The sequence below is a fragment of the Pelodiscus sinensis genome, chromosome 13 (assembly GCF_049634645.1).
Source record: "Pelodiscus sinensis isolate JC-2024 chromosome 13, ASM4963464v1, whole genome shotgun sequence".
Classification (NCBI taxonomy): Eukaryota; Metazoa; Chordata; order Testudines; family Trionychidae; genus Pelodiscus; species Pelodiscus sinensis.
In genome coordinates, this window is record NC_134723.1 from 24278559 (window position 1) to 24301193 (window position 22635).

Below are 22635 nucleotides of genomic sequence, written 5' to 3' on the forward strand. Positions count from 1 at the left end.
TGGAAGCAAAGACAGGCCCTTGAATGAAGGATCAGTTTGCCAGTTTCAGCATCTGGTGATTCTAATTCAATGAGGCTTCAGTTTTCCCAGTGGCCCACCTCTTCATTTCACCTTTGATTTTTTTTCTATTCACTTTCTAATATGGCTCTGGCAAGCAGGAGAGGGCACACGCTGTGTTTATAATACCCCTGCTGTTTCCTGGCTGCAGTCGTGAAGTGTGTGTGGTAAGGATTTTCCCCCCTCTGCATGGGGAGGAGGCCCGAAAGCATTGAAATTACACATTGTTTATTCTGTTCTTCAGCTTCCTGATGCCAAAACAAACTCTGTGAAAGAGGTAGCTCACACACAAACACTGTCGTTGAAAAACACTTGTGTCTTTTGCAAAAACATTTTCAAGCATTATGAAAACCTAACAGCTGCCTTGCTCTCCAGTTACACCAGCAGCTCAAATCTAATCAGCGAGTGTCAGCCAAGAACGTGCCAATAGTATTGCACTAAGAGCCAGTGTAACAATGCTACATTCACACATGAAAAGTGAAATTTCACCCTGTGCACAAGGCCAGCATAATGGGCCACTGAAACCCCATGTTTGCCCTCAGAATCACTGCAGGCACCAAAGGGACCAGGTGCAGAATTTATCACATCCACCAGTAGTGCCAACTTGCCAAAGCCAAGTAACATCTAGCTAAAGTCATGGTGTAACCAGCCCAAGTCACCTTAGTGGTCATGTGTTGCGAAAACCAGCTAGGTACACACAGGACTTAAATAAAGCTCCTCTAGCTAATTAAATGAAAAACTAACAAGTATTTCCAAACCTACTGGCCACTGACAGGTTGTTCCTGAACAGATTGCTATTTGAAAAGAGCAATGCATTGTCCTAGAGGTGTTGAAGTAGCTGAAAAGTGGATTTGTAACAATAGGTATCAAGTTACATAGGTGGGTGTTGTTATACAAAGGAAACGTTAGAAAGAGTGTGACTATGCTAATAACTGTGTTAATTCTCAGAGCATGCTCAGTTTGAAGGACATATTTCCAGACTACTGAGCAGTGTCCAGAATGGGTGCTTGGGCAGTTAGTAAGAAGTTCTGGAACACATTACCTCACAACATTTTTCTCCTGAGCTCCTACTGAACATTACACTATTACTGCTTAGGAATAACTTTGGGTATGTGTAGCCAGACAGGAACCCCCCTGTAACATCCATTTTTGCTTGCCTGGAGCATACAGGGCACACAGAGCAGTAAAATCCTTGACAGAAGGCCCGGATATGCAGGCTGCTGTGACCCTGGATGGCTGTAAACAAAGATACTCCAATCACTGACCAAGAGGCTGCAGAGGAGTGCCCTTGACTGAAACCTATATTGATATGAACGCACACTGCCCGGGGGGAGGAATCTCCCGCCCAGTAAAAAAATGTCCAGTACTCACTATTTAGTTATCTCTCTTGCAGGTGTAAATTAACTTGAAACTCCCTTGTAAGAACTGGCGTCACAAAGATGGACCAACACAATTTGGCATCTTAGATAAGAAAGAGGATACGAGTCCCTCTGGGTATAAAGATGGGTCTAGCAGCACGCTTACTTTGAGCGACAATCTACCATCTACCTTTAAACCTCATTGTATAAGGAGTAAGGGTAATTTTGAAAGAAGGGTTTTCTTTCGAAATAACCGCGTCTAGACAGCATTTCTTTTTTCAAAATAGGGTATTTCAAGATAACGCCCGGACGCGATTATGCAAATGAAGCATGGGAAATTCAAATCCGCGCTTCATTTGCAATTTCACTCAGCTGTATTTGCATTCCTTTCTTGAAAGAGGAATGCAGTGTAGACATACACTTTAGGTGTTACTCCAATTCACTCACTCTGCAGTGGGACCCAGCAGTTATTGTACACCCACGAGTTTACCTGCTGTAACTATTTTCAGACAAAGAAGTGAAGAACATGTTAAACTGAATGCGAAATTTGGAATTTGCCAGGACACTGGAGCTTATGTAATATCTGTAGCAATAAAATGCCCTGGATCTCTCATGAAGACAAGTGGACAAGATCCTAGTTTAGTTTCTCATCCTGAGGGAGCTTGCAGTTGAAGAAGACAGTTGGTATCACCAACTGAGGGGTCTAGCAATGTTTTTAGAAGGCTGGTGCTCTTGGGTATTAGCTAGCCTCTGCTGAGTTTCTGATGGGAGTTTGAATAGCTCATGAAAGAAGCTGGATTATTGTAAGTGGGAGTGAGTCACTCTTCACACAGGGAACATGCCATGCTGAGACCATTTCCCATGAATTTTGTAGAAGAGAAATTTGGGAGTGTCAGGGGGAAATCATTTCTTCATCCAGTGGAAAGCTGTTTCTGTTTGTCTGATATCTTACCACTGCTATACATATGAGTAAAATGCCTTTGTTATAAGCCAAACTAAGGATTTCTGACTTATCAAGCTCAACATGGGGGAGAAGATAATGATTTGAAGTGCATACAGGGAAAGAAAACATGACACTTCAGTGGCATCAGTCTGGAAAACGAGAAACACATCTAAGCATATTTGTGGTTGTGCTGATTACTCTTCCCTCAGTGTGGGCAAGGCAACTAGTCTGGCCACTTTCACTTTTGTTTCTTCCCAGTTTCACTTTCTATTCTGCTGCTGTTTGGCTTCCCAACATAAGAGGGTGATGTTTACATTTTTTTTAAAACAGTATTTCTTGAAAGCCACCATGGATACAAACATTTCAATCTAGGCAAAGTCTAATGAAACCCTTTAAAGCAAAATCTAAACTTTGGACCTTGAAATCAGTTGGCAGGATCACTTTAAGAGTACAATTGAATGGCAGATTCTGTCAAAAAAAAAAAAGGAGCAGCAGTACACAATGGATCATGGTGTGGGAATCCGCAGACATTAGTTCTTTATGCTATGCCAGTGATCCACTGTGTGACCATGACAAAGTCACTTCATCTCTCTGTGCCTCCATTTCTCCATCTGTAAAACAGGCGTAATAATGTTAACCAATCTGTACTTTGAGATCTGCCTTTAAAAAATACTAAGTATGATTTACTAACACTGATGGGACAAAACGTGCTCTCTGCATCCTCACTGCCATTTATTAAAGAGACAGGAATTTAATGGTCAGGAGAGCATCCACTAAAAGATGATGACTGTCCTAGGGAGAGAGATTTGTGCACTAGTCATGTAACAGATTGGCATTGCTGCTAGGACCACAAACACAGCTACAAATTTGCCTTATGAAACATTGCTATACTCTGCAACTCAAACAAAGCAAGTGTCACTGCAGTATTTGTGGCTATTACTCAGGAATATGATTAGAGGGCTGGAGCATATGACCTATGAGGAGAGACTGAGGGAGTTGGGTCTGTTTAGTCTGCAGAAGCGAAGAGTGAGGGGGGATTTGATAGCAGCCTTCAACTTCCTGAAGGGAGCTTCCAAAGAGGATGGAGAGAGGCTGTTCACAGTAGTGATGGATGGCAGAACAAGGAGCAATGGTCTCAAGTTGCGGTGGAAGAGGTCCAGGTTGGATATTAGGAAAAACTATTTCACTAGGGCTGTGTCTAGACTGCATCCCTTTTTCATAAGGGATCCCTCATAAGGGATCGGAGCTTTGCTGGAAAAAAGCCCCAGTCTAGACGCGGATCTTTCGGAAAATAAAGCCTTTTCCGAAAGATCCCTCATAAGGAATCCCTTATGAGGGATCTTTCGGAAAAGGCTTTATTTTCCGAAAGATCCGCATCTAGACTGGCACTTTTTTCCGGCAAAGCTCCGAGCCGGAAAAAAAGCGGCAGCCATTTTTATGCTAATGAAGCGGGGGAGATTTAAATCCCCACTTCATTTGCAATTGCGATATGTCTAATTTGCATCCCTTTTATGAAAAAGGGATGTAGTCTAGACACAGCCTAGGAGAGTGGTGAAGCACTGGAATGGGTTACCTAAGGAAGTAGTGGAGTCTCCATCCCTAGAGGTGTTTAAGTCTCGGCTTGACAAAGCCCTGGCTGGGTTGATTTACTTGGGATTGGTCCTGCCTAGAGCAGGGGGCGGGACTTGATGACCTTCTGAGGTCTTTTCCAGCTCTATGATTCTATGAATACTGCAGATTGCGGTGGTGTTGTGTTGCTGCTGTTGTTTTTTAATAGACCAGATATTCCAGACATAAAAAAGGAAGACACTTGCTCCTGCAGAAATTTTCCCCATTTATGTAGTTCAGTGATCCCCAACCTTTCATGGCTGCTGGGCGCCCGGGGCGGGGCCGCTCATGTGCTGGGCGTCTAGGAGTGGGGCCACTCACACACCGCGCTTCGGGGGGTGGGGCCACGCATGTACCGCGCGCCCGAGGGTAGGGGCCGCCCACACTTCCTGAGCCCAGGGCCGTCACCACGCATGTGCTGCGTGCCCGGGACAGGGGCCGCCCATGTGTCATGCGCGTGGGGCCGGCACCACGCATGTGCCATGGGCAGAGCCAGCCCAGATGTCTCAGCGGGCGCACATAAATGCCCCGGCTGGCGCCACGTTGGGGACCACTGATGTAGTTCATTAAAGGAAAACATGCACTTAATGTTTATTGTTTCGTGTGACAACTTGAATTATTCACTGGAGGTCTCTTAGGGTGTGTCTAGACTACAGGGTTTTGTCGACAGAAGTGGACTGGGAAAGGAAATGGGCCGATTCTCTCCTGGCTTCAGTGGAGTTACATGATGTTTGTGAAAGAAGAATTTATCTTTGAAGAGTGAACTACAGAAAGCATCAATCATATTTTCTTGTGTCTGCTTTAATGTGTGTATGCACTGGAAAACAGGCCTAACTGTGTATTTTCTTCTTTATTTTTTGGCTCAGGTCTATCTCTGGAAGAATTACTACCGAAACCAAAGTTGAACATTACAGAAGATCAAATTGTAATCCATGCAGGCGATTTCTTTGCCATAACATGCAGGTGAGGCTTGCAATGGTATTTCCCTGGTATTTATTGGCTGCCCTGGCACAAAATAATCCCAGGATCAAGAGAGTACTCCTCAGTCACAGCTGGGGAGCTTTTGCTATATTCTTCCCTTCAGGGCCGGTTCACAAAATTTTGGCACCTGAGGCGGGGAGCTCAAATGATGCCCCCATGCCCCCTCACTTGGGCCAAAACTTTAAAGGTCTCAATTCTGCCTTCTTCCTGTTCTACTCCTCTCGTGGTACTGCTCGGCTACCTACATATGCACCAGCAGCAGACACAATTTTCTATACTCTGGGTCTTAGTGGCAAACCCCCCCCCCCCCCCCCACACACACACACACAAATACACACACATGGTCTGGCACCTGAGATGGCTGCCTCAGTTCACCTCATGGTAAGGCCAGCCCTGCTTCCCTGACATTCACTTTCATGCAGAGTAGAATCTTATTTAGTCTAACAAAATGAAGGGGAGATAACTTATTCAAATCAATAGGGCCCTCTACTTTGTAATAGGCCCTCTGTGAAGTACACTGAAAGATTTCCATTATCTTAGTGGGTGGTGAATCATATCAAGAGACAAAGCTCATTTTTGGATAATGAAGATTTTCACATAAGGATTTGCCTATCCAAAGTTCGGTTCTGCTGTGTACAAATTTTCTCTTTTATTCCATGTGTGTAAGTAAGGGTATGTCTACACTACCCTCCTAGTTCGAACTAGGAGGGTAATGTAGGCATACCGCACTTGCAAATAAAGCCCGGGATCTGAATTTCCCGGGCTTCATTTGCATAAGCCGGGCGCCGCCATATTTAAATCCTGGCTCGTTCGAACCCCGTGCCGCGCGGCTACACGCGGCACGGACTAGGTAGTTCGGACTAGGCTTCCTAGTCCGAACTACCGTTACTCCTCATTCCACGAGGACTAACGGTAGTTCGGACTAGGAAGCCTAGTCTGAACTACCTAGTCCGTGCCGCGTGTAGCCGTGCGGCACGGGGTTCAAATGAGCCGGGATTTAAAAATGGCGGTGCCCGGCTTATGCAAATGAAGCCCGGGAAATTCAAATCCCGGGCTTCATTTGCAAGTGCGGTATGCCTACATTACCCTCCTAGTTCGAACTAGGAGGGTTGTGTAGACATACCCTAATAGACTGGTTAACCCAGTCAGTTATCAGCCAGCCCTCTTTGTATATATATGCTGACCCCAAATGCTGTCTAGCCTGTAAGATGACAGATAAATACATAGCAGTCAACACATGTACATTTAAAGTCCTTTCTTATTTGAATATATCCTATCCTTTAAATCAAAGACAGCCACACCTCATAAAATGCAGAGTGTTGTTCATAAATTAAGGAGATTTTTCACCCACTGACACAGTTTGCATAACATGCAGGAAAATACCAAATTTGGGGTCAAGACTTCATTCAGATGGACGATAAGCCGTGCTAAATCTGGGTTGTAATGTGTTTGGTTGCAGCTGATTGGCAGATGACTGGAGTAATAAATGCACAGGGAGTTGGGGAATTTTCAGCCTTGTGAAAAGTTAGCCCTGCTGGATCAGACAGGAGGCCCCAGAGATGGTGGTGTAAATCAGGGTAAATAATTGTGAATATGATTTACACATTAGGGGGGCAGGCTTGCAGCAAACATAAATGTCCACCAGAAAAATATGATCAGATTTAAAAGCCTTGTACAAGGGGGTGGGAATGTGTAAGTTAAAGTGAGCCATGCACTATTATTTAGTTTCGTGTTGCTGTAGCACTGACCAGGATCCATTGTGCTAAGTGCTGTACAAACACAAAACAAAAAGCCGGCCCTGCATACAGTCAGTATCACATACAGACACACACATATTATTTTACATCTGATATGTTCTATTGGTTGCTTTACCAGCCACCAACCTACACGCACTCCGTCAGCTTGTAAATGACACTGGCTGAGGTTCACTTTGCCACTTCATTGCTTTACTAACTTGTAGTTTTCACTGATATTTATGTCACCTCTGATTTCGTCCCAATCAGGCCATTTAAACCAGTATTGCCCTTCGTGAAGGTAAATCCACTCATTTCTCATGAAACACTCATTAATCCGTTCTATTGTTATGTAACTCCAGGCATAGGTGACTTGTGGTAGCAGTCAGGAAGTACGCTGCCCTCCTGTGCTCTGACCACAATTTGAATTGCTAAATGGGGTGCCTTGTCATGGCCTCTCTCTGTTCTTCTTGATGGCTCTTCCTGCACCCTGCTACCCTCCGCAGGCATCAATTGCCTGTGGCTCAAGGAGAGTCTTTCCTGATACCTGCAGCTGGCACTGCCTCATGAGGTCAAAACAACCTTATGATAATATTTATATCTTGGCAAGCTGCAGGCATTAGTGATGACTGTAACATAAATGGTGCTTTAAAAATCCAGCTGCATTACTTCTTTCCACGCTGTTCTGTGCCTGGGAATTCTACAAGGTACCTGTGTGCTAATTAAAGAGATGGGCTCCTTGCTTTGCTTTTTAAATTGGCTGCTTTTTAATTTATTTGAGCGTTGCCTCATCCATGTATTGTCAGATGAAAGAACAAATAAATAAACAACCAAATAGCATGCTTTGCACTTGTGGAGTGGCTCCACACGCTCAGAGTGCCTTGGAGACACTCAGCAATAATGGCTTCACTACACCCCTTTGTATAAGGTGTAATTCTCCATACCTACAGGGGGAAAACCAAGGCACAGAGGAGAAAAGTTACAGATTGGACCTCCCTGGTCCAGCACCCTCAAGACCTGACTGGTCCTAGATGAGGGATTTTTCTGGACCAGGCTCCCCGTTGCCAGTCCCGCCTTGATACTACCCCCCATTTCCTGGCTCCCCCACTGCCCAGCTGAGCTGCACGCCAGCTCCTGGCTCCTCCCTCTTGGCCCAGTTGAGCCACACACCAACTCCCAGCCCTCCACCCCACTGCAGCACACCAGGACTCTCTGATCCTGAAACATCCATGGTCATGTGGATCACGGATGTTGCCGGACCAGAGAATCCTGGATTGTAGAGGTACAACCTGTACCTGCCTACGAGTAAGGCAATCAGTCTCTACCACAGCTTGGTACCCAGGCTGGCACTCCTGCCTGTGACTCATGTGCCAGACGACTTCCATCGAGTCCTCATTAGCCCAGTGCCATGTCTTGAGCACACACACAAACACCCTGTTTAATGAAGTCACATAAAATACATAATCTGAAATCATTCCTGTCTTCAAAGGGGCATTGGGATGGTGGCAAGATAGAGGAGCACAATAGCTGTGAAAACTACAAAGTGAAATTGTTCTGGGGGGATCCTTGCACCACCCCCATCAACAGTGCAAAACCAAGACTAGAACACAAGTATCACAATAGGCAGACTGATTCTCTAGCCATTAAACCATGCTGCTTCTAAGGTGTGGAGATGCTACTCTACTCCTCCGACACTGGGCTGAAAGCATACCTGGGTAATGTAGTAAGTGCAGATATTGAGGGGACCCAGCAGTAGTTTTCCTGTGCCCTCTAGTTTTCCTGTGGCACAGCAATGACAGGCCTTTGCTTCCGGAGGGTGGTCATTCTGCCATGAGCTTGGGAAGAAGAGATGGAAATGGAGAATTCCTTCGCAAGAAAAGAGCCCTTGGTTTGACCAGCCCCCTAAAAGCCTGGACAATAAGCTTGTCTTGCCTCTTTCCTCTCTGCATTTACATACAGGAAGCTGGTGTGATGGATGAGGTTGGGGTTTCCGAGTCTCTGGATGCAGGGGGAGGTTGCCCATCAGGGAAGATAGCCACACCTGGACCCAGCAGTGTCATTTACCCACATGCTAGGAAGAGCCTCCAGATTTCTGCCCATCTTCATCTTCAGGAAAGGGCAGGCAGAGCTGAGAGCCATGAGGGTGTTTATATTTGGGAGCAGCAGGACCTTGCCAGCAGATACACACTCCTGTGCTGCACCCAAGTATGAGGCGACTGGCCCAGACTTGCAGAGAGAGATTGTAGAGCAGCTCACTAACACGAAGGGTACGTCTACACTAGCCCCCTAGTTCAAACAAGGGAGGCTAATGAGGGCGACCGAAATTGCAAATGAAGAGCGGGATTTAAATATCCTGTGCTTCATTAGCATGTTCCCGGGCGGTTGCCATTTTGGAAATTGACTAGCCCAGAAGAACTGCCCGCGTCTACATGTGGCAGTGAAACAGGAGTTCGAAGTAAAGCCCTAACTCAAATTAGCTGTTATTCCTCCTGGAATGAGGTTTACCAGCTAATTTGAATTAAGGGCTTTACTTCGAACTCCCATTTCACTGCCGCGTGTAGAGTTCGAACTAGGGGACAAGTGTAGACATACCCCAACTCGCAGCAGAATGTAGTAGCAATGCCTGGGGAGCATAAGTGCCTTTGCACTGAACGGATATGCCCTGAATGGTGTTTTCTCCCTACTGCTACTCCCAGTGAAGAAAATCCCGAGCTCATTACTGATCCTCCCTTAAGTAAATTCTGCTGAAGCCAATGGACCACCACTGAGTAAGGATGGTGTGAACACAGCGTCCTTTTAACATTAAAGGCCAGCCCAGGTCTTGCTTGGTGCAGTTATCAAAGAGAGGGGAAAGGCAGAAGGAGCTTCCCATCCTGCCCTTGCACCTATGGAGAAAGAGGACTGCTTTGAACTAATGCCAGCCCTAGCTTCTCCACAGGTGTCTGGGAAGGTTTGGTCCAGGACTCCTCCCTCTCCATGCTGGTCTCATGCATCCTGCAGCAGGGGCCACTCTGGCCTCTCTTCTCCACATTTCCTAGATTGCCTCCCTGAGACACAAAGCCTCCAGGATCTCTTCCTGCAGCAGTGCGCTCTGCACATCCCATGCCACAGGACTGTATTACGGACCTGATTCAAAGCTAACTGAAGTCAAAGGAAACACTCCCATTGAATCAGACCCTACTAGCCCTAGGTTATTTAAGGGTGCACATCGTGGCTTGTACCAGGCATCAGAGAAGGATGCTACATTAGATGGATGAGACGGTGTATCTGCCATACTGTGGTAACTCCTGTGTTCTAAGGTCAGTGAAGGGCCAAACAGACAAACTGTATCTGATACAAGCATATGTCATAAGATCTGCAATCCAGCTTCTTCCAGACACCTCACACAAACAAAGTGCTGTCACTGCTAATTAAAGAAGAGGGAAGACATGGAGTTACATATGTGGTCTTTTCTCTCCCTTCCTTAACCTCAGTGTTAGGAGAACCAAAGAGGGTTTAACTGCTCTGGCAGAAAGTGCAGACAGCCCAACTCAGGAGAAGTTTACAGATGTACCTGAGGCCTTCTAATGTTTGTACAGCAATAAATTTAGCCAGTTCAAATGAGCTCTTGTTCACATTGTTCCCTCAAATTGAAAAGCTCATTGTCCCCCCAGACTGTAGGAAATGGTCTTGCATTTGCTATTGCTTCTCTCAGGAAATGTCTGGTGCTGCAGGGAAGGGGACAGGGTAACTCCATCTGAAGCCTTAACTCCCGCAAGGTGCTAGAAAAGCTAGCAGCTCATAAAAAGACATCACAAAGACCTTTATCATTCCTCACTGCATGACAAGATTATGAAACCTGGCCTGAGAAATGTCGATTATTCCACTCATTATGCCAGAGACCATGACAAAATCTTTATTGTGTGTTCTCTTGACAGGGGAGCAGCCCCCATGACCTGGCTATGGGGAAATGAATCACACAAAGACAGTGACAGGTGGACTGTCTCTGAGCAGACGTGTTCAGACAATGAACAGCAGATCTGCAGCAGGCTCACGATCACCAATACCATAGCCCAGGACACCAGTTATTTCACCTGTGGTTATAATCACCTCCTTTCTAACAAAGACCTCGTGGCCACGACATACGTGTTTGTTAAAGGTAAGAGCTTTATCCTTCTAGACCTTCTCTCTACGGAAGCAAATTGGTGGTATCAGCTAGTGTTCAGTTGTTGGCCCCACCCGTGCTCATTACAGGCAGAAAAGCCAATGCGGACGCATTCACAGCTCTCCTGACCCTTCCACTCACCATCTCAGCAACGGAACAGAGTAGGTTTTGTTGACTTTTTGCTTTTACTTTCATGCCTTCTGGTTTCAAAGGATCACAGATGTTAGAGCTGGAAGACACCTATCCCTAGACTGGATTAGTTCATTGTCCAGTCTAGTTTCATGTGTCCCGTGTACTTATTCCCTTTCACCCCGCATTTCACTGCTCCCTTTGAGAGATTATTCCACACCCACGTAGAGCTCACTGGCAAGATTTTTTCCTAAGACTGAACCTAAATGTTCCCTTTCTTAATTTCATTATGCTGCTCCCACCGAACCCCCCTTATGCCACCCTGTATGATTCCTCTCCCGCTTAGGTATTTACCTTCATGAGATATTTGTAGACAATTTTGCCCTCCACACCAATTAACCATTATATGGTTATGTCTACACTGCAGATGGAAATGAGCCTCCATATCCCCAGAGATAGACACATGTGACTCTCTGGGTCTGAGCTTGGGTGGCTAGTCCAAGTCTCGACTAGTGTAGCAGCATTACTTTGCTATCTTTAGCATGCTAGCTTAAGCCCACTAGTATAAATCCATCTACCCATGCTGGGAATCTCATTCCTGCCTCCAGTGTAGATACCTGCTAAGCAATGCTATCCCCATTTAAGAGGGTCTCCAAACCTAACCCAGCCAGAAGAATTCCTTGTTCTATTATCCTAGGAGGTAGGCAGCCTTTCTCCCTTTCCCTGAGGCATCCAGGAAGAATCATAAGGTCTGACAGAAACCACTTACAGTCAAAAAATCAAACGTCTCTAGGCCCTAGGTCAGGCTAGTGTGCTAGGGCTTACAATGCGTAGCACAGCCTCTAATTCCCTCCCCTTCCGTCTCTCCTTCAGCTTGCTTCTCCACTATATCTAGTACTGGTGCAGCAGGCTGTTCCTTGATTGCTCCCCCAGCTGGCTTTACTGTAAACCCCAGCCTGCCACATTCTTAAAAGCCTGTCCTTTCAGCCTGCTGCTCATCTTTGGTCTTCTCTGAACTCCTTTCAATTTGTCAGTATCTTTTTTGATTCAGCTGGAGCAGCATGTGGTGACAGCAACAAAAGACAATCATGTTCTCTACGGCAAAGTGAATAATTCATAATGAATAGTGGGCTCATTTAATTTAGCCGTGTGTTTGTGTGTGTGTGTGTGTGTGTGTGTGGATTATCCATGAGAAGATCACAAGTTCCTCAAATGCATTCCATTCTTCACTTTTTAGTTCTCAGATATTCTAAGTTCAGCTAAGTTGCTTAGCTGTGGTTAGTCAGATAAGTTATACGGTATGATTTTTGTACCTTAGGGTATGTCTACACTACCCCGCTAGTGCGAACTAGCGGGGTAATGTATGCATACCGAACGTGCAAATGAAGCCCGGGATTTCCACGAGGCGTACAGATAGTTCAGAATAGCTTGCTAGTCCGAACTATCTAGCCCGTGCCGCGTGTAGCCGCGCGGCACGGGGTTCGAACAAGCCGGCATTTAAAAATGGCGCCGGCCGGCTTATGCAAATAAAGCCCGGGAAATTCAAATCCCGGGCTTCATTTGCACGTTCGGTATGCATACATTACCCCGCTAGTTCGCACTAGCGGGGTAGTGTAGACATACCCTTACTTACTTGGGTGAGACTAATTTATCACTCAGATCCCACAAAGATTCATACAGAGGACTGAAATTCATTCTCCAAGAACATTTGTGCTAGTAACACTTGGTTGCCCAAATGCGCATGGAAAATTAAGGTAAAAGGACATAAGGGTGGCTGAACCGAGGTCAATTAACCATTCAAGTGAACATTCACAGAAAATATTTTGCATTAGCTGCCCACCTCCAATATTCTCACATTGTTTCTAACTCTGAAGAAGTCCCAAAATGCATGATTTCCAGTCCAAAGAGGATATGATATGTATAGACATCAAAAGCCAATTGCTCAATCATTGTATAGAACTGCTTGAGTCATTTGGAAAATTTTCCCCTCATCTCTGTACTGAAAATAGCTACCTTCCATCTTTAGTCTTTCTTCCCAATAAGTCCCTCCTTTTCTTGGAATTTAGCTTCTTAGTGCTGCTTGTTAGTTCCTGTATCCATTTTCTTTTTCCTTTTGTATTTCCCTTCCAGTTCAGTCAGGAATTCTATTTCCTCACTAGCCTATTCCCTGGACTTTATCTGCACTGATTCTTGTGCTGGCCTGTTTCCTTTTCTCATTGAACGTTACTCACATGCCTGCATTTGTAATGACCCAACCCAATAGCTGAACAGCAGGAAGCAGCATATTGGAAACTCAATGCCCCTGTCCTGACTTAGTGCCCTCACTGGCTTATAGGGACCACATTTAATGTGAAATGCCTTGACAGAAGCACAAGCAGAAAATCTTATGGGACCCCCTGGGACTGCCTGAGCTCTTTCCTTAAGAAAATATTGAAAGCGATAAAAACCCTGCCTACAATAGAAGCCATCAGCACACAGCTGATTTATAAACAGTACAGGATGTCCTCGCTCTCCTGAAACTGGCTGTGCTGGCACCCCTCTGAAATGAATGCTAGCTGACTACTGTTACAGCCAAATCACTGAAAAACACCTTCACACTCAGCAGTAATTCACCTACGTCATGATTCCTCTCCATTCGCATCTGAAACCCACCTATGCTATGAAAAGAAAATGAAGCAAAGTAGTAAAGTACAGAAAACATGGGCCAATTCATGCTCTACAGATGCACTAGTGGAGCAAGGAAAAGGTGCTGGGACAGTCTCTTCTCCAGCCCCTTCAGTACCAGCGTGGAGCAGGATTCCCATCTAGCGCAGAAGAGAACTCTAGAAAAGTAGCTCAGCTAATATACCCACTGGTGCCCCCAGGGGCTTGGCCTGCCAGGCTGGGGCTAGAGTCAAGCTAGCTGGTTTTACGTGCCTCTGCATATGTGCCACCTGAAGAGGCACACTTGGCTTCTTCTTGTAATATCTCTCTGTCTTCTGTGCACTGGCAGGCTAGCATTTGGGCCAAGAAAGCTACCAGTGGGAGCCTCTACATTGTCTCCTCCAGACACCTATCACATGGATTATTAGCATCCTCATCTTTTGTAGAATGCAGACATTCATTCCTGCAGTTTCTGAGCATCATTATGTCCCTTTAGAAGAACGTCACAAAGTAAAGGAGTGAAGCTCCTTGTTATTGCTGCCCAGATAGGGCGCACCGAATTCAGAAGGCTCAGCTCAGGGTAGTTAACCACGTGGCAAGGATGTTTGTGGGGCTGAGCCAGGAGGGCTGAGAACATTTTCAGACAAATCCTAGAGACTGGAGGTTCCACTGAGATTACAAAGCCGTTATTACCACAGAGGAAGGGGAATGGGATTTTTCTCCTCATTCCTGGCCTGCTGCTTGACACTGAAATGAACACGATTGTGTCGGAAGTCCTGCTTATTGGCTATTATTTCCTGCGCTTGCCTCTGTTTTTACAGGCTCCTTGGTGGAGTTTCACATCGCTGTTAGAATGGGGCATTTAGCAGCACTCCCTCCGCCCACTGCAATTGAGCTCTGACCTCTGCCCATCAGTCGGATTGTACAGGGCCTGGGAGTGGTAGGATCAAACTCAGTGCTCTTTGGAGAGGCCAGGCACTAATCAGCAGCTGGATGGGATGGCTTGGGCATCTTCTTCCTGGTTGATTGTTCCTGACACCTTTTGTGCTTCAAGCTGGAGCTGCAAATTAGCAGGAATAACAACAATCATCATCATCATCATCATTAAGAACAGAAAAATTCTGTCACATGCCACAACTTTTGCTGGAACTAAAAGTTAGCCAAAGGTTAGACGGAAAATATTCTGTGCTTTGCGACATCCCTATGGCCATAATAATATTGGGTCTTGCATCCTGATGGGAGCTCCAAGCACTTTAAAAATGTTGCAGAACCTAGAGCAGCGGTTCTCAAACTGTGAATCAGGACCCCAAAGTAGGTCACAACCCCATTTTAATGGCTGGTGTTAGACTTGCTGGAGTCCAGGGATGAAGCCCAAGCCCTGTTGCGTGGGCACAAAATTGAAGACAGAGTGCTCCAGCCCTGAGTGGTGGGGATCAGGTTGTAGGCTGCTTGCCTGGGGCAGAAGCCTTTTGGCTTGGCCCAGCCTCCTCCTGCCTGGAGCAGTGGGTCTCAGGCTTTGGCTTTGTCCCTCCCCTGTCTGAGTTGGTTGGGCTTAGATGGGCTCAGGCTTCAGTTCCTTTCCTGGGCTCATGTAGTAATTTTCATAGTCAGAAGAGGGTCACGGTACAATGAAGTTTGAGAATCCCTGACCGAGAGGCCAAGAGGCGACCTCTGGAATGAAATACAGCAGCTGTTTTAATGTGATTCAGCAGCACTACACTGAGATGCAAATGGAGCAGGGTATTTACCCAAGGTCACACCATCAGAGCCAAGAACAGAATTCAGAAGTCCCATCCGTATTCCCTAAGTCACGCTGCCCCTCAGATGAGAAATGCCCCTCAAATGAGAAATCCCAAACTGAAGAACACCTTTGAAATCAGCCTGAAAATAGAGTCTGTGGCTCGTCTGCTTGGGAGTGTTTATTCGAATTCTAAATTCCCATTTGATTTTTATTTACACACAAAAATCACACTGCTTTTACCTAGTTCATACAATGGTTAAAGCAGTACAACATACCTAGTGTGGGTGCGAATAAAGATGCTTATACCAATAGAGTTTATTCCAATGCAGGCTATTCTAGGATAACGGTGTGCACAGTACAGATTTAACAATTTGGGGAGGAGAGGAGGAAATCACACCCTTAACTGGAATGTTAAATCAGTGTGTAGATCAGAGCTTAGATCAACAGTGATGGATGCCATGGAGGGAACTAAGCAGAACAGTGTAGCATAGAATAGCCTTTCTTCATGGCCCTTTGTTCTTTGCTCTTTGTGAACATTCAGGTGCATGGGGTTTTAGACAATGACAACTCTACATGTGACTACACCAGACTTCTGGTGGGAACTAGGGCAATTGTACTGAGCAGCAGCTTTCATTATTCATTATTTTCCTATGAAAAAGTTTCAGTCATCCAATCTGGGAGCAAAATCAATAGCATGTGTCTAGGAAACCAGTGACTCATTGGGAACAGCAACTCACTGCAACAAACCCACTGACAGAAAATTACTCATTCCCACTACTCAGTGAATTCAAATGAATAATTAAGACACTCACTGGGAGAGAGAACAACTTGGGAGCAGGGCAGAGAACGGGGACAGAAGGCACAAGGAATATAACTCACAACACTTGGTTTGATCCGCTGCATTGATAACCCATGAGCCAGAACAAGCACGGCAAGGTTTCCTGACGTCAGCACGAGCTTTGCAGGGCTGGCAAGCAAAGCAACCAGCCTTGGGTTTGTATACTGATCAAAGAGGATGTGGAAGCGATGCACAGAATCTGTATGAGGCACTGTCATGGCATTTTTTCAAGCTCTTTTTTCTGTTTTCTCTTTAGCAGAAGTGCCTCTAGTTCTCAGCCAGATCTTTTCACAAGGCATCAGCTGAGTTTTAAGTGGCTTCCTTCTTTCTCCCTTGGTCAGGTGTTTTTAGAGCCTCGCTTTCCAGCTATGCAGCCTGCCTTGGGGCTCCAAGCTTCACAACAACAGCCTGGGCTTCACGCTGTGGGCAGCTTGGTCCTTTCTGCAAAAAGCCTCCCAGAAAACATCTACAGTTTACCCTTTCCTCCTCTTGTCCCTGAGGCAGCTAGAAGGGAGATAGAAATACCCAGGCAGGACTGCCTCCTGCCAAAGCACACATCTCACTGATGCAGTGGCTCATGAACTGGAACAGCAAGAAATGTCCTTTCAATCACAACAGCAATTTCCCCTGAAGCAAACAGTGGGAGGCGTTGGTGGGTACCGGACCAACAACATATCAAATCCACCTTTATCTTTTCTTTATATGCCAAATGTAACACGCTGTCAGTTCTGGGATGGGACACCCACCACCCTTCTTGCTCCTTCCCCGGTGAAAGATGGCTAGAGGGTGAAGGTGGGAGAGCATGAAAGCACCACTCATGTTAGCTCATCTTTCAGTCTGACAGTCTTTAAAGCCGATTTCTGCCTCCCTAATTCTCTTGACGGCTTGCAGGGATTCTCTGAACGTGAGAAGCAGACACACAAGGCGAGCGTGACAGGACTGACTTTGGCTTGCTTTGCATGGAGACTAGCAATGAGAATAGAGGCTGGAGGCCGGTAGGCTGAGGTTACTTCAGATTTGTTGTTTTTGTGCAGACAATTGCACTTTTCTGCCAGACAATCAGGCAGCCGAGATAGGCTAGCGCTCCCTGTTCTGCCGGCACTGAGCCGAGTAGATAAGTAGCTGGTTCTCACACAGTGACACAAGGGCTTGGCAGGCATGTTCCAGTGAGAGCTGACCTGCAGAATGGGGCTGCAGCTTAGGTTGTGTGGCAAGCCGCCAAAAGGATCTTCTCAGGCATGGGATTATTAAGGTCTTGGTCCAGAAGGAGAAGAGCGCCTTCCTTTCTGCAGTCAGACTCTGAGGCCTCTCAGGTTGAGTTAGTGTGTCAGAGGTGACACGAAGGCACCACATGAGTTACTGCCACTAAGTCAGTGACTGCAGTTGTCTGACCAGCAGGAGTGTGTGCTCCCCTCCTGAGTGATAATGAATTTCTAAGTGACACCCAAAATCTGACACCCCCCCCCCCATCCTGTTTCCTGAGGTAACTGTGCAGTAATTAACAATTTTTCAGGCCAAAGGTGGTTGGCTGCTGTCATCTTGGGAGAAAAGTTGTGATCGATGATATTCCAGGCCAAGTGCTATTGTAAAAATACACCCTTATGTATAAAAGAGAGCTTTCGCAGGTTTCCATAAGGACCATACGTTTAAGGGTAAGCCCATACTACAAAATGATGTTATCCTACGTGCCGTCATTGTACAGCCACCACAGTAATTAAGTCAATTTTGCATGTCCACGCTGTGTTCCTTGTGTCAGCAGTGCGAATGCTCAGCAGGAGGGCCTACACCAATTTAACTGTCAGTGTGGGGCATTATGGGATGGCTTCTGAAAAGCAGCAACAGTCGCTGTAAGCAATACACTGACTTGACCTAACTGCATCAGACTACCTTGTGGAGATGATGTTGTTCCCTTGCCTTTAAATATGATACAGATACCACAGGCTGAACATGTGACCAGGTCTGAGAAAAACCCTGAAAATCTTACAGGAAACCCTGTGTGTGCCTCTCTGGGGAAGTTCTGAAATCACAGGCCTTCAGTTCTTGCCAGTCTGGGACTGTGTGAGACATTTGTTTGCTGGGGACCTGATACTGCCAGATGCTGAGTTTGTGCTGTGTGATGCAGCATGCTTTCAAGTCCCACTAGCTTCAGCAACTTGTGTGGAATGGGCTCTGAGCCCTTTGGAAAAAAGGATTTCAAATTGTGGTTTAGTTGTCCATTAAAAATAAGTTTACAATAGGTTACGCCTAGTCCACAGAAGACCCATAGGGAAAATGCCACCAACAACAGACACAAGATTGGTGAGATAATATTTTGTATTAGAAGGGACAAGCTTTCAAGTTTCACAGAGCTATGTCTGCACTGCAACACTATTTCAGGTTACCGGAGTATCCCGAAATAGCTATCCCACATCTTAACAAGCCCATTATTTCAGGCTCGCTATTCCGACACCCCTGTAAACCTCATTCCACAAGGAGTAAAGGACGTTTCGGAATAGCAGGTGATACCGAAATGTGGCACTGTGTAGATAGCACCAAATTACAAAATAAGCTATTTCGAAATAAGATTAAAATAAGATTTGCATAGCTTAAATTGCATATCTTTTTTTGAGATACGGTGCAGTGTAGATGCACCAGAGTGAGTTACATATTGTTGCAATGAGCCATAAGACACAAATAGAACCTGCTTCAATACTGAAAAAATTCCATGGACCCCATATCCCTATCTGTCACCTACCACCCCATACTAGAACCTGCATGGGATACCATTGAACAGTTACAACCCATACATGATAGGGACTACCTCCTGAAAGGAATCATCCCTGAACCCACTTCTTTGGCCTTCAGCATCCCAGCCTCACCAAGCTCATCATCAGAAGTCAGCTCTCTAGGGACCAGGATGCACCAACTCAAAGGGGCACCAGACCCTGATAGAACAACAGACATGTCCCCACTGATATGATCAGCACTCTTTGCATCACATCTTTCAAGGTCCATGGGTCCTACCCATGCCTATCACTAGGGCAGCTGACAAGGGAGGAGAGGCAAAAGTGCAATTTCCCCAGGACCCATGATTTAAAAGGGCCTCAGGCTCTGGGCCATCCAATCTGCTACTGCAGTGGCAGCAGCAGCTGGAGCTCTGGGCCTTTTAATCACTGCTGGGGTCCCACAGGCACACTCCAGCTCTGAGGGCAGGCTGGCATAAGCTCTGTCCCTTCAGTCAGAGGCCCTGCCCCTTCTGGGGTCCCAGAGCTGAGCCTTTCCCACCCCCATTGCTCAGGGACCAACCGCAGCAAAGTCTGTCGCTAGTCCTGCCTATCACAACGTGTTGTACCTCAACAGTGCTTCCAATGCCCTAGCAACAACTATGTGAGTGAATGCAGACAATCCCCACTCTCTCAAATGATTTTACACAGTAATATGTTAAAAGACAAAAACACCTACTGACCCACAAGTGAGCACTTTTCCCAAAGCAGTCTCTCCATACCCAGTCTCTCAGTCCTTCAAGGAAACCTGCATGCTTTCGAAGACAAGCCTGGGAATTCAAATGGATAAATCTTCTAGACACTAAAAGCCATGGATTCCTCGGGGAGACTAGTTTTATGGCTTTGTGCTACAACTGCAAAGGTGGTGATTACCCATTTCATTTTAAGTCCTCTCCTCCAGCATGTGAACCCCTTTGCTTAACAGTCTGTCCTGTTTATATTTAGCTTCGGCTCCCAGGACACTTTCCCCAGCCCTGAGGAAAAACTCCATGAAGCTCAAAATCTTGTCCCTTTCACCAACAGAAGTTGGTCCTATAACAGATAAAGCCTTACCCATCTTGCCCTCTCTGTCCTGGGAGCAAAACTGTGACAATAGCACTGCACCACGCAAGAGAACAAATGTAACCAATGGGCAAATGAGCCTCACATCTGGTGCCTGTCTCTGCTGCATTTGCATCCCGATTGCTATCAGAGTCAAGGCTTGAAGTGAGATGGAAACATTGTGGTCCTGGCTTGGCAGTTGCTATTTTACAGCTGAGTCAGAAGGGACACTCCCTAAGATCATCTCAAATAGCAATTCATCTTTTACTGGATGTAATGAGAGCTTAAACATCAGGGACTTTGCTGTCTTCACTTAAACAATGGTCTAGTAGGCACTTGACCTTTGAATTTCTTTTGTTCGTAATATGCCTGACGCCTATGCCTGGCTCTGTGACTGCAGCCGGACACCAGGCGCTCTTCCTCTTAGCTATTCTGCTATTACTGCTTCCCTGACTCTTCTCTTTGTGTATGTTCCTGCTTGGAGCATGAGCTGTGTGTTGGGTAAACAGTAACACCCTGCCGTGATGGCAGCTTCCTGCAAACTTCCACTGACCTGCAGAACTAGACAGCCAGTCTGCGGGACCAGAGAGAAGAGGCCTTTCCCTGGCCTTAGGGCTACAGCAACAGCTGAGAAGTCACTAAAATTCTGCAGCTCTTGCCTTTCTTCATGTGAAATGAGCTTTATAGCCCGCCCTGAATTCTTTGTAAAGTCCCGTAGGATGGAAGGGTGGTTTTGCAGCACAGAATCCATGGTGCAAATCACCTTCACAATTCAGGAGAAACTGCCATGCCAGGCTGTGAGGGTAAATGTCACCCTTTTGACATAGAAGACAGAGCATTTATTATATTTTTTGAATATCAGCTCAATCTTGGAAGGTACTGAGTTCATTCCACTCCTACAGGTTTCTGTGTGTGTGGCTGCTCAGATGATGGGGGATATGGGCGGGTGAGGAAGTGGGGGTGTCTCTGTTATTGTTTTATAAAGACACTCAGGCTAGGCCTACTCTGCAGCTTTTTTTTTTTTTTTTTCAGAAAAAACTACGCAAAATGCACTCAACATTTTGCATTGCTTTTTCCAATTTTTTTTCCGGAAGAGGCTTTTCTAAAATTTGGACCATTTACATTGGGCCAAATTTTGGAAAGTCCCACTCTTGAAGACAGGGCTTCCGAAAGAGCATGTTCGCACTTCCGCAAAAAAAAAAAGCGGAAGAGCAAACGCATTCCCTGGATGCAGCGAAGTTGCACAGTGTAGACATACCCTCACAGTGCACATGCCCCAGATACTCAAATGGTGTCAGTGCAGCCACACAGACCCTTTACTTAAGAAAAGGCATGTCTACATGCAATTTTTTTGGTTTTCACTTGGAGTTAATTGACTGCCAGTTAATTTAGGTGAAAGGCTGACAGGACACGCCCCCATATGTCCCAGCTACAAATATTTTGGGAGTGTCCACACCAACCTTTACAAATCAGTTAACCACCTTGGGCTAATTGACAGTCAGGTAGCTCTGTGAAAAAGAGACCAGTGTAGACAAACCTAAACTGTCCCAGCTTCGTTTATCTGTGGGGTACATGCCCAGCTTCCAGCTCTGGGCCAAATGGAGGGTATCTCCACTCCATTCCAGATGCAGTCTGCTTGCAACTGGGTTGAGTTTCTTCATAATCAGAGCTTTTCCCCAGAGGAGCAGCAGTAAAGACTCATAAAATTTAGACAATGATTCCGGCGAGAGCACCAACCAGCAGCCCCCCACATCAGTTCCCCCTTCCCCATCTCCAGCAACTCCCACCTGCCATGATCGGCTGTTTCGCAGTGTGCAGGACGAGCTGGGAGAGGGGGAGGAGTGAGGGCACAGTGCACTCAAGGGACAAGATGGAAGAGGGTTGGAAGGGGGGCAAGGATGGAGCAGGGGCAGGAAGAGGTAAGGTAAAGGCGGGGCCTTGGAAGAAGGAGTGGAGTGAGGGTGGGGCCTGGAATAAAGCCAGGGATCAAATACCTCAGGTCCTAGCACATTGAAAACTTGGCACTGGAGCCCAGCCCAAGAGAAGACAAATGGGCACCAAATGAATGAAGATTTGCCCTGTTGCTCACCATGCAATTACTCTTCTGATCTGATTTTTCCCTCTCTACACTAAAGAGGGTTTCACAGATGGACAATGAGGACCTGTTACGCATGAAGCATTGTCTCCCTACCCTCGCACATCCTACCTTCAGCTCTTAGTGCCGGACTTTATGGCTGTAATGCCTTTCCTCCTCAATGCCAGCCACACTTTCCCCTGAAAGAGAGACTGAAATCATGACCCTGTGTTTATGATCTCTTACCATAAATGTGATGTCATAAATTCAGCATTCTGGGCTGGCTCATCCCAACACAATCTATACTGGCATCTTCTGCTCAGGTGTAATCCACTAACTTCGGTATGACTACGATGCCAGGGTTGAGCTGTATGACTGCACTGCAGCAGGAGAAGAGCTGTGATAAAAAGAGTGGCCCTTTCTTAGACTGCATTCATGTGACACGAGTTCCAGTAATCTGGCTAATGCACAGGACAATAATTCTCTAGAAACACTCTTATGTCCCGTATGAAAAACAACCACCCATAAAAAATTAACACACTGAGTTTTTTCTGTTTCTAAATATAGTAAGAATAATGATGCT

At 46.1% G+C, this 22635-nt stretch overlaps 1 protein-coding gene and 1 long non-coding RNA gene across 3 annotated transcripts in view; one reads left to right on the forward strand and one right to left on the reverse strand.

Annotated features, from left to right (window-relative positions):
• Window positions 1-22635, forward strand: part of LOC102446651 (vascular endothelial growth factor receptor kdr-like) — a 213741-nt gene that overhangs the window by 56783 nt on the left and 134323 nt on the right. For both annotated transcript variants that reach the window (XM_075940855.1, XM_075940856.1), the window contains exons 2-3: window positions 4833-4929; window positions 10598-10818. In XM_075940855.1, coding sequence (XP_075796970.1) covers window positions 4833-4929; window positions 10598-10818 — 318 coding nt within the window. The remainder of the gene's footprint in view (window positions 1-4832; window positions 4930-10597; window positions 10819-22635) is intronic.
• Window positions 14371-22351, reverse strand: LOC142831226 (uncharacterized). Its single transcript, XR_012906895.1, has 2 exons — window positions 22185-22351; window positions 14371-14656 (listed from the first exon to the last, which is right to left on the reverse strand). It is a non-coding gene; the product is annotated as an uncharacterized LOC142831226 (long non-coding RNA).